Source organism: Mastomys coucha, unplaced genomic scaffold, assembly GCF_008632895.1.
Source record: "Mastomys coucha isolate ucsf_1 unplaced genomic scaffold, UCSF_Mcou_1 pScaffold8, whole genome shotgun sequence".
Taxonomy (NCBI): domain Eukaryota; kingdom Metazoa; phylum Chordata; class Mammalia; order Rodentia; family Muridae; genus Mastomys; species Mastomys coucha.
Genome location: NW_022196914.1, coordinates 57,055,306 through 57,066,871, shown reverse-complemented (window position 1 = coordinate 57,066,871; position 11,566 = coordinate 57,055,306). Strand labels below are relative to the sequence as shown.

Here is an 11,566-nt window from a genome sequence, read left to right as displayed (position 1 = left end):
TGTGTAACCCTGGCTGTCCTGGAACTCACTCTGTTGACCAGGCTGGCCTTGAACTCAGAAATTGCCTGTCTCTGCCTCCCAAGTGGTGAGATTAAAGCGTTTGCCGCCACTGCCTGGCTTACGCTACTTCTTAACAGTAACATTTTCCAGTGTATTGTTGATTTCACTTTTTGCCTTAAATTTGAACATTCATTAGTTGGATCAGATTCTAAGAATTTGTATAAAGAAGTTCTGCTTTCAGGAGTAATTTCATTTATAGCAAAGGCAAACTCAGTGAAAATAATATTTTGTTAATGAACAAGTTTAAAGTGGAATCAGCACTTGAAAAGAAACATTTCAGAGTATTTTAATATTTTTAAAGTTTCTTCCATGAATAAAGAGGTTTTTTTCCTCTTCCAAAGCAAAGTTTAATTTTGGTTGCAATTATTCCTACTGTTTAATGCCTCTCCTCCTCATTTCTAACTCTAACTTAAGAAGGTTCTTTTTCTCCTTATAAAAAAACAAAGTGAAAAATATTTCCTTTCTTAAAGAAAACATAATGGATGTTGTAAGTTAATGAGTTTTAACTAAAATATTTCCTTAAAACGTGCACTAAAGAAATGGCTGCTGCTCTTCTTAAGGAAAGCCAGATAGCATTGTCTTTATTAAATAGCTACAATAGATAAATGATAGCGTTTCTTCTCGTGGTTCCTAGGAAGAAAACTGAACTGCTTTGTTCTCAGCAGTGTAGGGGAAAGGTGGGCACTGATGCCTGTAATCCCACTCTTACAAGGCTTGGACAACAACCATCAGGAGTTCAAGGCCAGTGTGGCTCCATGGTGGATTGAGGCCAGTGTGAGCTAATAAACTGTTTCAAGCAGACAGACAACTGTGCACACACAGAAAGGTGGGGGCAGGGAGGAGGGGGGCGGAAATTGCACTGGATTGGGACTGGGGAAAAGCACTGAGAAAAATGAAAAAAATGGAGTGAAACCTAACTTAAGACGTGTGTACTTCTTAAGATGAAGCTGACTTGCCGTTCCTGTGTGTGATTTAGATACACCCGGACAGGAAGCTAACGAGCTGACTGAGTATGAGGGGTCCATCTCCCCCCTGCTTTTTGAAGATAGTCCTCCTGATTTGCAACCCCAAGGAAGTCCTTTCCTACTGAACTCTGAAGAACAAAACAATCCTCAAATAGCCCCAAATCGAGTTGTTTTTGGAACATCAGCTGAGGAAGTGGTAAAGGAAATTCGCTTCAGAATTGAACAAAAAACAACGCTGACAGCCAGTGCAGGTATTTATTTAAAGGGATATTAACGGTAGCCGTTCCTGATTGTAAAGTAGATGGCGACATTGGGTTTGGATGCTAGCAACTTTACCTACTGAGGCTAGCTAAACCTCCAGATATGCTATAATTAAGCAAAAAGCCTATGGCCCAAGGCAACAAAAAGCTATCATACATCTAGAATAGCGATCCGTAAGTGCAAAATGTATTTTTGTTGGATTTGCACAGCATATTTGATTGGCACTTGTCCTAGATTGCTTTAGAGGAGGCAACCTAGCATAAATGCAGGTTGGTGAACCTCCCTTGCTTCCACCAAGAAAAAGATCAGCTTGCAGCATGTCAACTTAAGACTATCTGGTTAAAAAATAAAGGAAAGAAAGCCAACAGTATCACACGGTTTATGTGTATCAGCATCCCTAGGAGCATCGCGGGGGCCTTAGCAGAGGAACTAATAACGGTTTTACCATTTGTCACAAAGCTGCTGCATTATCTTAAAGTTGTATGTGACTGGATTAATTTTTTTTATTGCAAAGCATAATCAGCTTTAAGAAAATATCTTTAAAATCAAAATGAACTATATAAATGAATATATTTAGGTCCACCTACTATAAATTGTCTTGATAAGACTCCTAGAATTGTAAAACATCATGTGTGGTGGTTTGCTTTGTAACACTAAAGATTAAAGACTTTATATTGTTGTTGCTTTATTATAAGTCAGAATACTTGAAAAACTTTAAAAATTAAGCATCTATCATAAGCTATATTCTAGACCTTTTCTGAGAAATAAATAGGAATCAGCTAAAATAATCCTTTCTTCCTTGTATAGTCATAAGTAATGATACTTCATATTACTTGGTTCAGAAGTTACTTCTGGATTCTAAGATGTGGGGGCTGAACTATTTCTCATATCACCTGCTGCCATAGCTAATCGATTCCCTTTCCCTAAAACTTCAGAAGGCCCTGGGTGATTGTGGGTACCTGCATGGCATGTTTAAGTGTCATTCCAGAGCATTCTCTTTGTCTTTCGTTTCCTTATCACGTAATTAACTCTGTATAGCTGCTTTGGAGTGAATGGAGTGTTGTTCTTTTTAAGGCATCGCCCCCAATACAATGTTAGCAAAAGTGTGCAGTGATAAGAATAAGCCAAACGGACAGTACCAGATCCTCCCCAGCAGGAGCGCTGTGATGGACTTCATCAAGGACCTGCCTATTAGAAAGGTAAGATCTTGTAGGAAACTATCCTTTGTGTGTACTCTGAACTCTGCAGAGGAGCTGGAGTCCCAGCAGCTCTCCACCCCTCTGGGAGTCACAGACCAGATATCCTGCATAAAAGATATCTGAGTCAAAGAAGTAGCATGTTTGTGGGTCACCACAGCATGTGGAGCTGTATTAAAGAGTCACAGCGTCAGGAAGGTTGAGAACCACTGGCTGATGGTAATTATCCTTGCTGAATAGTTGTAAAACCATAGGTAGCATGTGAAAACTTTGCTTGGTGGTTGGATATGCACTTGAAACTTTCTGTGGAACCCTGAAAGTAATGTTTAAGAAGCTCTGCTGCAGGAGAGCTTAAAGTAAGCAAGAGATAGTAGACATTCCTGCCAGGGAGAAAGGAGCACTTGCAGGAGTGCCTGCAGCTATAAGCTATGCTGTCTTAGCCTCCAGTCCAGTGGCTGCTGGGATGAGTGGGTGTGAACTCCCAAGGGACTTAGAATTTTGGTTTTTGCAAAATTGAACCAAAGTACTTTACCATCTCTAAACTGATACATTTTCCCCACAAGGTTCCAGAAATGGCATATTTTATTATTTATAGCTTCTGAATTTTTGTATTCTATGTCTTCTTTACTTTTGTATTTAAAGATTTTTAAATTATTATTGTATAAGTAATGATTTTTAAATGAGATTTTAAAATATCACCAATATTTGAATTCACCCAATATTTGAAACTAGAACTTTAAAAAAATGGAACACTTATTTATACCTTAGAAGAAACTACTATCTGTATATAGCATCCCAGAGTCACTAGCACTGGCCTTTGCCACAGCCTTTCCCTTGAACATTGAGTGATACCTTATACAAGTTCAATCTTGTCTGTTATTTTGAACAGGTTCTAGACTATCATGTTCAATTGTTAAAAAATATAAACTTTTATCATTTTAGAGATGGTGAAGTATTTGGTTTAATTTTGTCAAAATCAAAATCCTATATCCCCTTGGAGTATAGACATTAGCATATTAAAGACTCATAAATATTATTCTAAAAAGTTTCATTTGTTTGCTTTACCATTTCCAAAGTTTGTATGACCACAGAAGTCTTTTTTTGAATGCCTTTAAAAAAAAGTCTATCAAATTAGGCTATGTGACAAAAAATAATAACTGTTTTCTTGAATGACAAATGAAAATATTAATTCATACCATTTGTTAGTGACAGAAGATTACAGTCGCCCTGGGACTGTCACTCAGCAGCAAACTGTTTACATAGCTCAGCATGCAAGCACTAAACTATAAACATTTGTTCATCTGTGCTATACTGACTCAGTTTTGCTAAATATGGATTCTTTTCTAGGTTTCTGGAATAGGAAAAGTTACAGAGAAAATGTTAATGGCTCTCGGGATTGTTACTTGCACCGAACTCTACCAACAGAGAGCGTTGCTTTCTCTCCTTTTCTCTGAAACATCTTGGCATTATTTTCTTCACATCGCACTGGGTCTAGGTTCAACAGACCTGGCAAGGTATCTGTACAGAGTTATTCAGCTTTTTATCATTTCCATTATCGTTTATCAGTGTCAGTTTGAACCTTTGAGATAAAGGCTATTTCAAAATGTTTTTAAAATTCATTTTAACTGCTTTAATTTAGCCTCTGTCTTAGCTAAGGTTATCACCTTGCCTGTAGGTAAAAGGAGAGAATGTCTCACTTGTAGGCATGGGCTTCAGCAGTGAGGAAGATGGGCGAGAGGAACAATGGTTACTTCTGTCCCCCGCCTGTCTCGTTCTGCTGCCAGACTGTAAGAGACAGGTTAGTGTTCAAGTTGTTGACAAAAGATCGGTGGCTTATATTCCAGTTTATTCCTTAAGTAAGATTGAGTGATTCTTTGAAGGCCCTTAGTTGCAGTCCATTTAGTTTTCAGGAGTATGAGTGAGTGCTGAGCCCTCACCTTCTGTTGACCCTGGTGTAAGCACCAGAAATAGTGACAGTGGGTTGGACAAGATCCTGCCTGGCTGGAATCTACACACCAGTGTGAGAGATAGATAAAGGCCAGAGAAACGGATGAAGAAAGGCAGAGCAAGGGCACGAACAGGGACATGGGAGATCAGTGTGTGGTTAACGGGGTCATCCAGAGTTGGAAGCCTGAAGGAGCTGACCACGCAAACTGTGGTGACCATCTCCACCACGGCCTAGGAGAAGGTGGGGCACCTAAATAAAGGTCCTGTACTTAGTTCTGCACTTTCTCATTTGGGCTTCTTGTGAATGAATACAAAGAAACAGGAAGAGAGAAGAATGGGAATCATAAAATAAATCCTAGGCAATGCATTAATGATGATCTGTCCTGTTAGTGAGCCTTCAAAAGTGCTTATGATGTTGGGTTATCTGGGGAGAGCGTAGAGAGATCTGGTTACAGTACTCCTGCCTAAATGTTGGAATTAATAAGATACATATACCAGCATGCCTGGCTTCCTTTATATTCTGTGCTAAAATTAAAGGGCAGCAATAAAATCAAAAGAGGATATGGATAAAATCAATTACAAAAAACTTCAAGGTCTGATAATGAATTAGAGGCTAGCCGAGGCTACAAACCTAGTGAGACCCTATCTGTCAGAGAGGAGGCGGGACAGCAAAGCTGACGGTATCGTTCTCAACGCTCTGTGCTCTTTGTTCTGATTCTGATCCCAAGTGTACATCATGGAAGATAAACTCACAACACTGTAAATGATCTAGTTTCTTATTTAATCCAAATAGGGTCATCTTTTTCCCCATTATACTTAAAGCTAATATAGTTTGATGTAATGTAGCAGATGTTATTCTGTGGTATATAGAGGCCCGTAAGGCTTTCAGATGAAAAAGGTACAGCTCATCTATCTATAATATGCTGTGGCTTCCCCACCCCCCACCCCCAGCCTGTGTTCTCTGTTGCCCCGTGCTGCTTTGGTTTTTAGGCTGGGTTTTCTTTCTTTTGAACACACTGCCCTTTTTCTTGTTGTTGTTGTTGTTTGTTTGTTTGCTTGGGTTTTTTGTTTGTTTGTTTATTTACTTGTTTTTTTTTGGTTCTTGTGATTTATTGAACTTCACATGTATTAGGCATGTGCTCTACCATTGAGCTACATGCCCTCTCTCTTTACTTATTATTTTGAAATAGGGTTTCACTTAAATTAACCAGGTGATCTTGAACTTACTGTGTAGCCCAGGCTGGCCTTGAACTTGTGGTCCTCTTGCCTCAACTTCCCATATAACTGGGGTTATTTTTACAGAACTGTCATTAGGCCTTCCTTCTTCCACTTGATTGGTTTGGTTTGGGTTTTAGTTTTGTGCTATTGGGACTCAAACCCAAGGCCTTGGTCATATGAGGCAAGCTCTGTATGACTGAGCTACCTCCTCAGGCTCTGTGTTTAATCTATCCTTGTTTATAGCCACTGGGATGTAAGTGTCTTAAAACAAGCACTTGGTATGTTTTATTCATTATTCTCTCTATGTGCTCGAACAGTTCGGGCATAGTATAGCCATTAAGTATTTGGACAATGAATAAAGTTACTTCAGTTTCTTTAGTTCAGTGGCCCCTATCAGAGTAGCTAGAGTCCAGTCAAAGTAGTTGGTTTAGATTCTCAGTCATCATCCTATTCCAAATTCTGAATGAGACCTGAGTGACTTATAGGAAAGGAGTTGGTGTGGCAGCCCCGAATGAAGCGGCACTGACTTATGTAGGAGGCGCACGTACGCTGTGGCTGGCTACTGTGGTACTTCTGCCTCCTGCTGCCTCCTGTTCTCAGACAGTGTATTTTAGGATTCAGACTTTAATAGAAGCAAGGAATATACCTATTTTTAATTTTGCTTTCTACTATATAGACTTGATCTATGAACATGAAATCAAATTAGCATCCAATCATGTCATAGTGATTGTCTTATGTCATAGTGACAGTTTCATTTTCAGATTTAAAAGAAACCCTCAGTGGGTTTTGATATATATATTTAATGACATATTTAAGGAGAATGTTGGGGGTGGGGGAGTGTGCTGTAGAGGTGGCTCAGTAGTAAAAAAGCACTGGTCAACTGGCCATTGTTCCAGACGACTTGGTTTCAATTACTAGCACACCCACATGGTGGCTCACAGATGGTGGCTCCAGTTTCAGGAGATACAATGCCCTCTTCTGATGCCTGTGAGCACTAAACACACATGCTGCACAGATATACATACAGGCGAAATGCCCACACACATAAAATTAATTAATTAGTTAGTTAAAACAGGTATCTTAAATTCTCTTATTGACCAAAAGCAACTCAGTTTTCTTGGAGATAGAAATAAACTTTTTTTTTTTTTCTCATTTCAAGGGATGGAGAAAGGAAAAGCATGAGCGTTGAAAGGTAATATTTGTTCTTTTATGTAAATAAGAGTAAGGTTAATGACATTTGATTTGGTGTATATTAAACCTTTTCAAGTTCAATTTTATTACTCCAGTACGAAAGCTTCACAGTTTTTGTCAGCTTATACTCCTGAGGTCAACTTAAGCTCAGCATACTGTCTTTGGTGCTGTACTCACAGTAGGACAACATGGCCAGCATTTATATTTTTTAATACTGATGTTACTCCTGTTTAGTGAAAACTAAACACTTTGGAAATGTCTAAGCTTCTTTATAAGAACAATTAAATGTTTACCTGACAGTCCTAAGACTTTACAGTGGGAGCTGCAGGAACTTCAGATATTGGCCAATATCTGAGCAGAGGTTTTAAGTTACATGTTGAGAGCATGCATGTCTGAATCAAATTTCTGAAGTCTGAAGTGTTCCAAATCCCAAGACTTCCTGAGTGCTGAGATGCTGTGTCTCACGTGGGAACTTCAGCCCTCATTTTATGGGATGAGTTGCCGTCAAACACAGATCATTGGAACACCATGTGTAAGGTGTATACAAAACAAATGAATTTCTTTCTTAAACCTGGCTCCTATCTGAGGACATCTCACTGTCCATAAACAGATATTACAAAACAAATTAAAAACAGCATACACCCCAATCCAAATCTTCCTTCTTAAGTGTTTCAGATAAAGGCTGGAACTTGAGGTAGTATTGGTAGGATAGCCTAGCAGTGGGTCTTGTCCTTCCTGATGCTATGGCCCTTTAAGTACAGTTGTGGTGACCCCAGCCATTAAATTATTCTTATTCATGCTTCATAACAGTAAATTTGCTACTGTTATGAATTGTAATGTAAATATCTGTGTTTTCTGATGGTTCTTGGTAACCCCTGTGAAAGGGGCGGTCAACCTCCAAAGGAGTTACAACCTATAGGTTGAAAACCACTGGCTTAAAGATTGTCCAGTGTTGGGGCCTTAGAATCTTGTCTGGAGTCACATGAAATCTTAATGGAACTTTGTTTAGGGAGAAATGTGTGTATTTAAAAAGTTCCTCAATTATGTCCTCAAAACATCAATGTCCTATTGAGACATGTAAGAACCACTGTCAGGTTTGTTTTTGTTTTTGTTTTGTTTGTTTGTTTTCTTTTCTGAAAACTATCCTTGGATTTTTGAAAATGCTTTAGGGCATCAAGTTTGGAATAGAACTAGGGAGGAAGGCCAATTCACAATCAGGTGTACGAAGCTGGCTTGTCCAATATGGAGGAACACACAATAAGAAAGCATCAATACGGCAGTTAAAAATGAATGAGGGATGCACATGGCGGTGCACACCTTTAACCCGAGCACTGTGAAGGCTGACCTCTGGGAACTCGGGGCAGCTTGGTCTGTACAGCAAGTTCTAGTCCAACCAGGGCTACAAAGGGAGAGAGACAATGTCTTAAAGAGAGAGAGAGCATAAAATTGGGGTTTTTATTGATCAATGTGCCTATGCAAATGGCTTTTGATCACTTATATAGATATTTTTACTTGACTGTGTGTTAGGTTATTTGACAACTTTAATTTATGCCAAAGAAAATACAGTGCTAGGCTATTTGAATGTACTCTATCATTACCAAATTATTCAGCTGTAGTTTCACATTATGTACCAACATCCTTCTTGTTTCTCCAGGACATTCAGTGAGCTAAGTAAGACAGAGGAACAGTACAGCCTGTGCCAGGAACTGTGCACCGAGCTCGCCCACGACCTCCAGAAGGAAGGACTTAAGGTGCTGGATTCATGGGATGGTCTTAGTTTTTAGTTTTTGTTTTGTTTTGTTTTCATTATAGGATACTACTGTAAGTGAAGAGAACACAAATTTATTAAAGCTAGAGTCAAATAAAATAGAACATTCCTATTCCCACGAATCAGAACAAAGTGAGTCTGACATCTGTGTGTGAGATCTGTGATGAGGTCACTCCATGAAAGGCAATTTGTGACACTGAAATGGCTCCAGGGTGATGAAGGTCAACTTTGTACCCTTAACACTACATTAGAGTCACACACTAGATCATTGCTACTATACTAGAGTCACATGCTAGATCATTGCTACCACATTAGAGTCATATGCTAGATCATTGCTACTACATTAGAGTTATATGCTAGATCATTGCTACTACATTAGAGTCACACACTAGATCATAGCCTCTACATTAGAGCTACACACTGGATCATTGCTTCTACATTAGACTTGCACACTAGATCATTGCCACTACATTAGAGTTACATGCTAAATCATTGCTAACTCTATTAAAGTCATGTGGCAGGAGAGACAAAGGCAAAGAGAAGAAGGCTTGTTCTACAACTGCGTCCTCCGATCATAAATGGTTTTCTGATCATCCTTAAAGGCTTTGGACCTTCTAGCACAAGCACTGCATTTCAAGGCTCTAATCCTGGTTGCTAAATACACTGAGAGCAGCAGCCTGGAATGCTCTGAACTGCTAGGCTTGTAATCTTCCTTCAGAAGATTTAGTGTTCCTCTGTTCCCTCAAGCCCGAGTTAGTTATTACAAAGTGTAATACAAAAGTATTAAAAAGTTATTGCAGAAAATTGGAGCATTTGAGCAATTTTACTCCTAACTCTTGTCTAGCTTGAGTATAAAATAGTTTCCTTTTGAATTTTTTAATGCACTTTAATTTTAGAAGCGTTTCAGATTTATAGGACTGTTTCCAAGAGAATATAGAGATCTCCATTCTCCCTCTCACCCAGCTTCCTCGACTGCTGGCATTTCATACCACCATAGATATTTGTCAAACTAGAAAGTGATGTCAGCGCTTGTCTTAGCCAAGCTTCAGACTGCCTTTGGCTTGCTCTTGACTTCCTACTAATTTCTCTCCAGGCTTCTCTCCAGGGAACCAACCCCATGGTAACTAACTAGTGTCTTGTCTCCTTAGGTTGCTCTGTGAGTTTGATAGCCTTTCCCTCTTTGTACAACTGACCGTATTGATAACCACTGGCCACATGCCCTGTAGAATGCCACTGTCTTGTGTGTCCCATGTCATAGGCTATAGGTATTTAGAAAGAATGGCATAGAGGTGAAGCGGCCTTCCCACCCTCTCCTGTCACGTCATCACCTGGTTAAAGGCATGTTTGACAGGCTCTGCTGCTTGAAGTTACTGATTAGCCAGGAAATGAGTCAGCACTTGAACTTACCCTCAAGTGAAAGAGCTGCCAGTTACTTCTACACCCACCCAAGGAAATCCTCAAATGTCATCAATCTTCCCCAACTGAAACTTCCTGTCCTCAACACACTCACCATAAAGATGATCCCTACAAGTGTATAGTGGAGTGCTGTGGCATGTGGTTGGCATGCAGTAAGTGTAAGCTATTTGTTCCCACTGACTCTCAAAACTGAATCACCTCAGGGAGATGTACAGTAAAAGTAAAGGTGATTGGTTAACTTTGCCCTTCATACAAAAGTATTTTTAATTAATTGAGGGGGAAATGGTAATTACATGCTAAATGATATTTTTCAGACATGGATTTTTTTTTTTTTTTTTTTTTTGGTTTTTCGAGACAGGGTTTCTCTGTAGCCTTGGCTGTCCTGGAACTCGCTCTGTAGACCAGGCTGGCCTCGAACTCAGAAATCCGCCTGCCTCTGCCTCCCAAGTGCTAGGATTAAAGGCGTGCGCCACCACCGCCCGGCTTCAGACATGGATTTTAATGACCATGTGTTATAAACAGCTGATTATACTTTTGTATCTTTATACACAAACAGGCTTCCTAAACTTTTCTAACCTGCAAACAACCTTATTCTATAAGTTCTGACACTTTCCATATCAATGTGCTGCATGTGTTGTAGGGGAGAACTGTTACCATTAAGCTGAAGAATGTGAATTTTGAAGTAAAAACTCGCGCATCTACAGTTCCGTCCGCCATTTCTACTGCAGAGGAAATATTTGCCATTGCGAAGGAGCTGCTAAGGACAGAAGTTAATGCAGGTTCTCCACATCCCCTGCGGTTAAGACTGATGGGTAGGTAGGCCTCTCTCTCTCCTTCTATTTATTTGTTTATCTATTTTCCCCTTATATGTTTAATAATTTCCCCTTCATAAAAAGAAACACCATTCAACTTGGGAAATCTTTTCTCTGCATTTATTTCTAAAACTGTTGAAGAGCTTCGTCTGTGCCATCAGCTGTGATTCCTAGAACTGGATGCACGGACAGAATGGAATTTCAATTTTGTCTGAGCCAATGGAAGTTGTTCTTATCTTTATTTTTTCTGAAGTCCTTGAGGCATGATCTTTTAAGACTCAAAACAGACTTGAGAATCCCGGGGCATTCTAATTGCATCCTGTAACACTCACCGGGAATCTGGAACACCATGACATAATGAAACGTGGATGTTTTTGTCACTAAACAACAATAGCAACTTTGTTATTTAGATTATGAGGACACTAAATAACATCAAGCCAATTTAGTCTTTATCACTTTGTGCTACAAGTTTTAGAAATTTTGGATTTCAGAATTACAAACCAAGATTATGACACTGTGAGACCACACTGCCAGCCACTATCTGTTAAGAACAAAATCGGAAGCCGTGGTTCCAAGTGAACTGTAAGAGATTGTGCCAAGAGGGGATCACTAGTCTTACTTTCACACTAGAGAGAGAGCTTCCAATGAGACCACTGCATGAAGTCTCCTTAGGACGAACAACAACATGAACTAACTAGTACCCTCGGAGCTCCCAGGGTCTCAACCACCAAC

At 39.5% G+C, this 11,566-nt stretch overlaps 1 protein-coding gene across 4 annotated transcripts in view; it reads left to right on the top strand.

Annotated features, from left to right (window-relative positions):
• The window catches only part of Polk (DNA polymerase kappa), a 59,354-nt gene that overhangs the window by 42,937 nt on the left and 4,851 nt on the right, over positions 1-11,566 (top strand). For all 4 annotated transcript variants that reach the window (XM_031360336.1, XM_031360337.1, XM_031360334.1 and 1 more), the window contains 6 exons: positions 1,037-1,276; positions 2,361-2,485; positions 3,830-3,996; positions 6,807-6,839; positions 8,493-8,589; positions 10,663-10,834. In XM_031360336.1, coding sequence (XP_031216196.1) covers positions 1,037-1,276; positions 2,361-2,485; positions 3,830-3,996; positions 6,807-6,839; positions 8,493-8,589; positions 10,663-10,834 — 834 coding nt within the window. The remainder of the gene's footprint in view (positions 1-1,036; positions 1,277-2,360; positions 2,486-3,829; positions 3,997-6,806; positions 6,840-8,492; positions 8,590-10,662; positions 10,835-11,566) is intronic.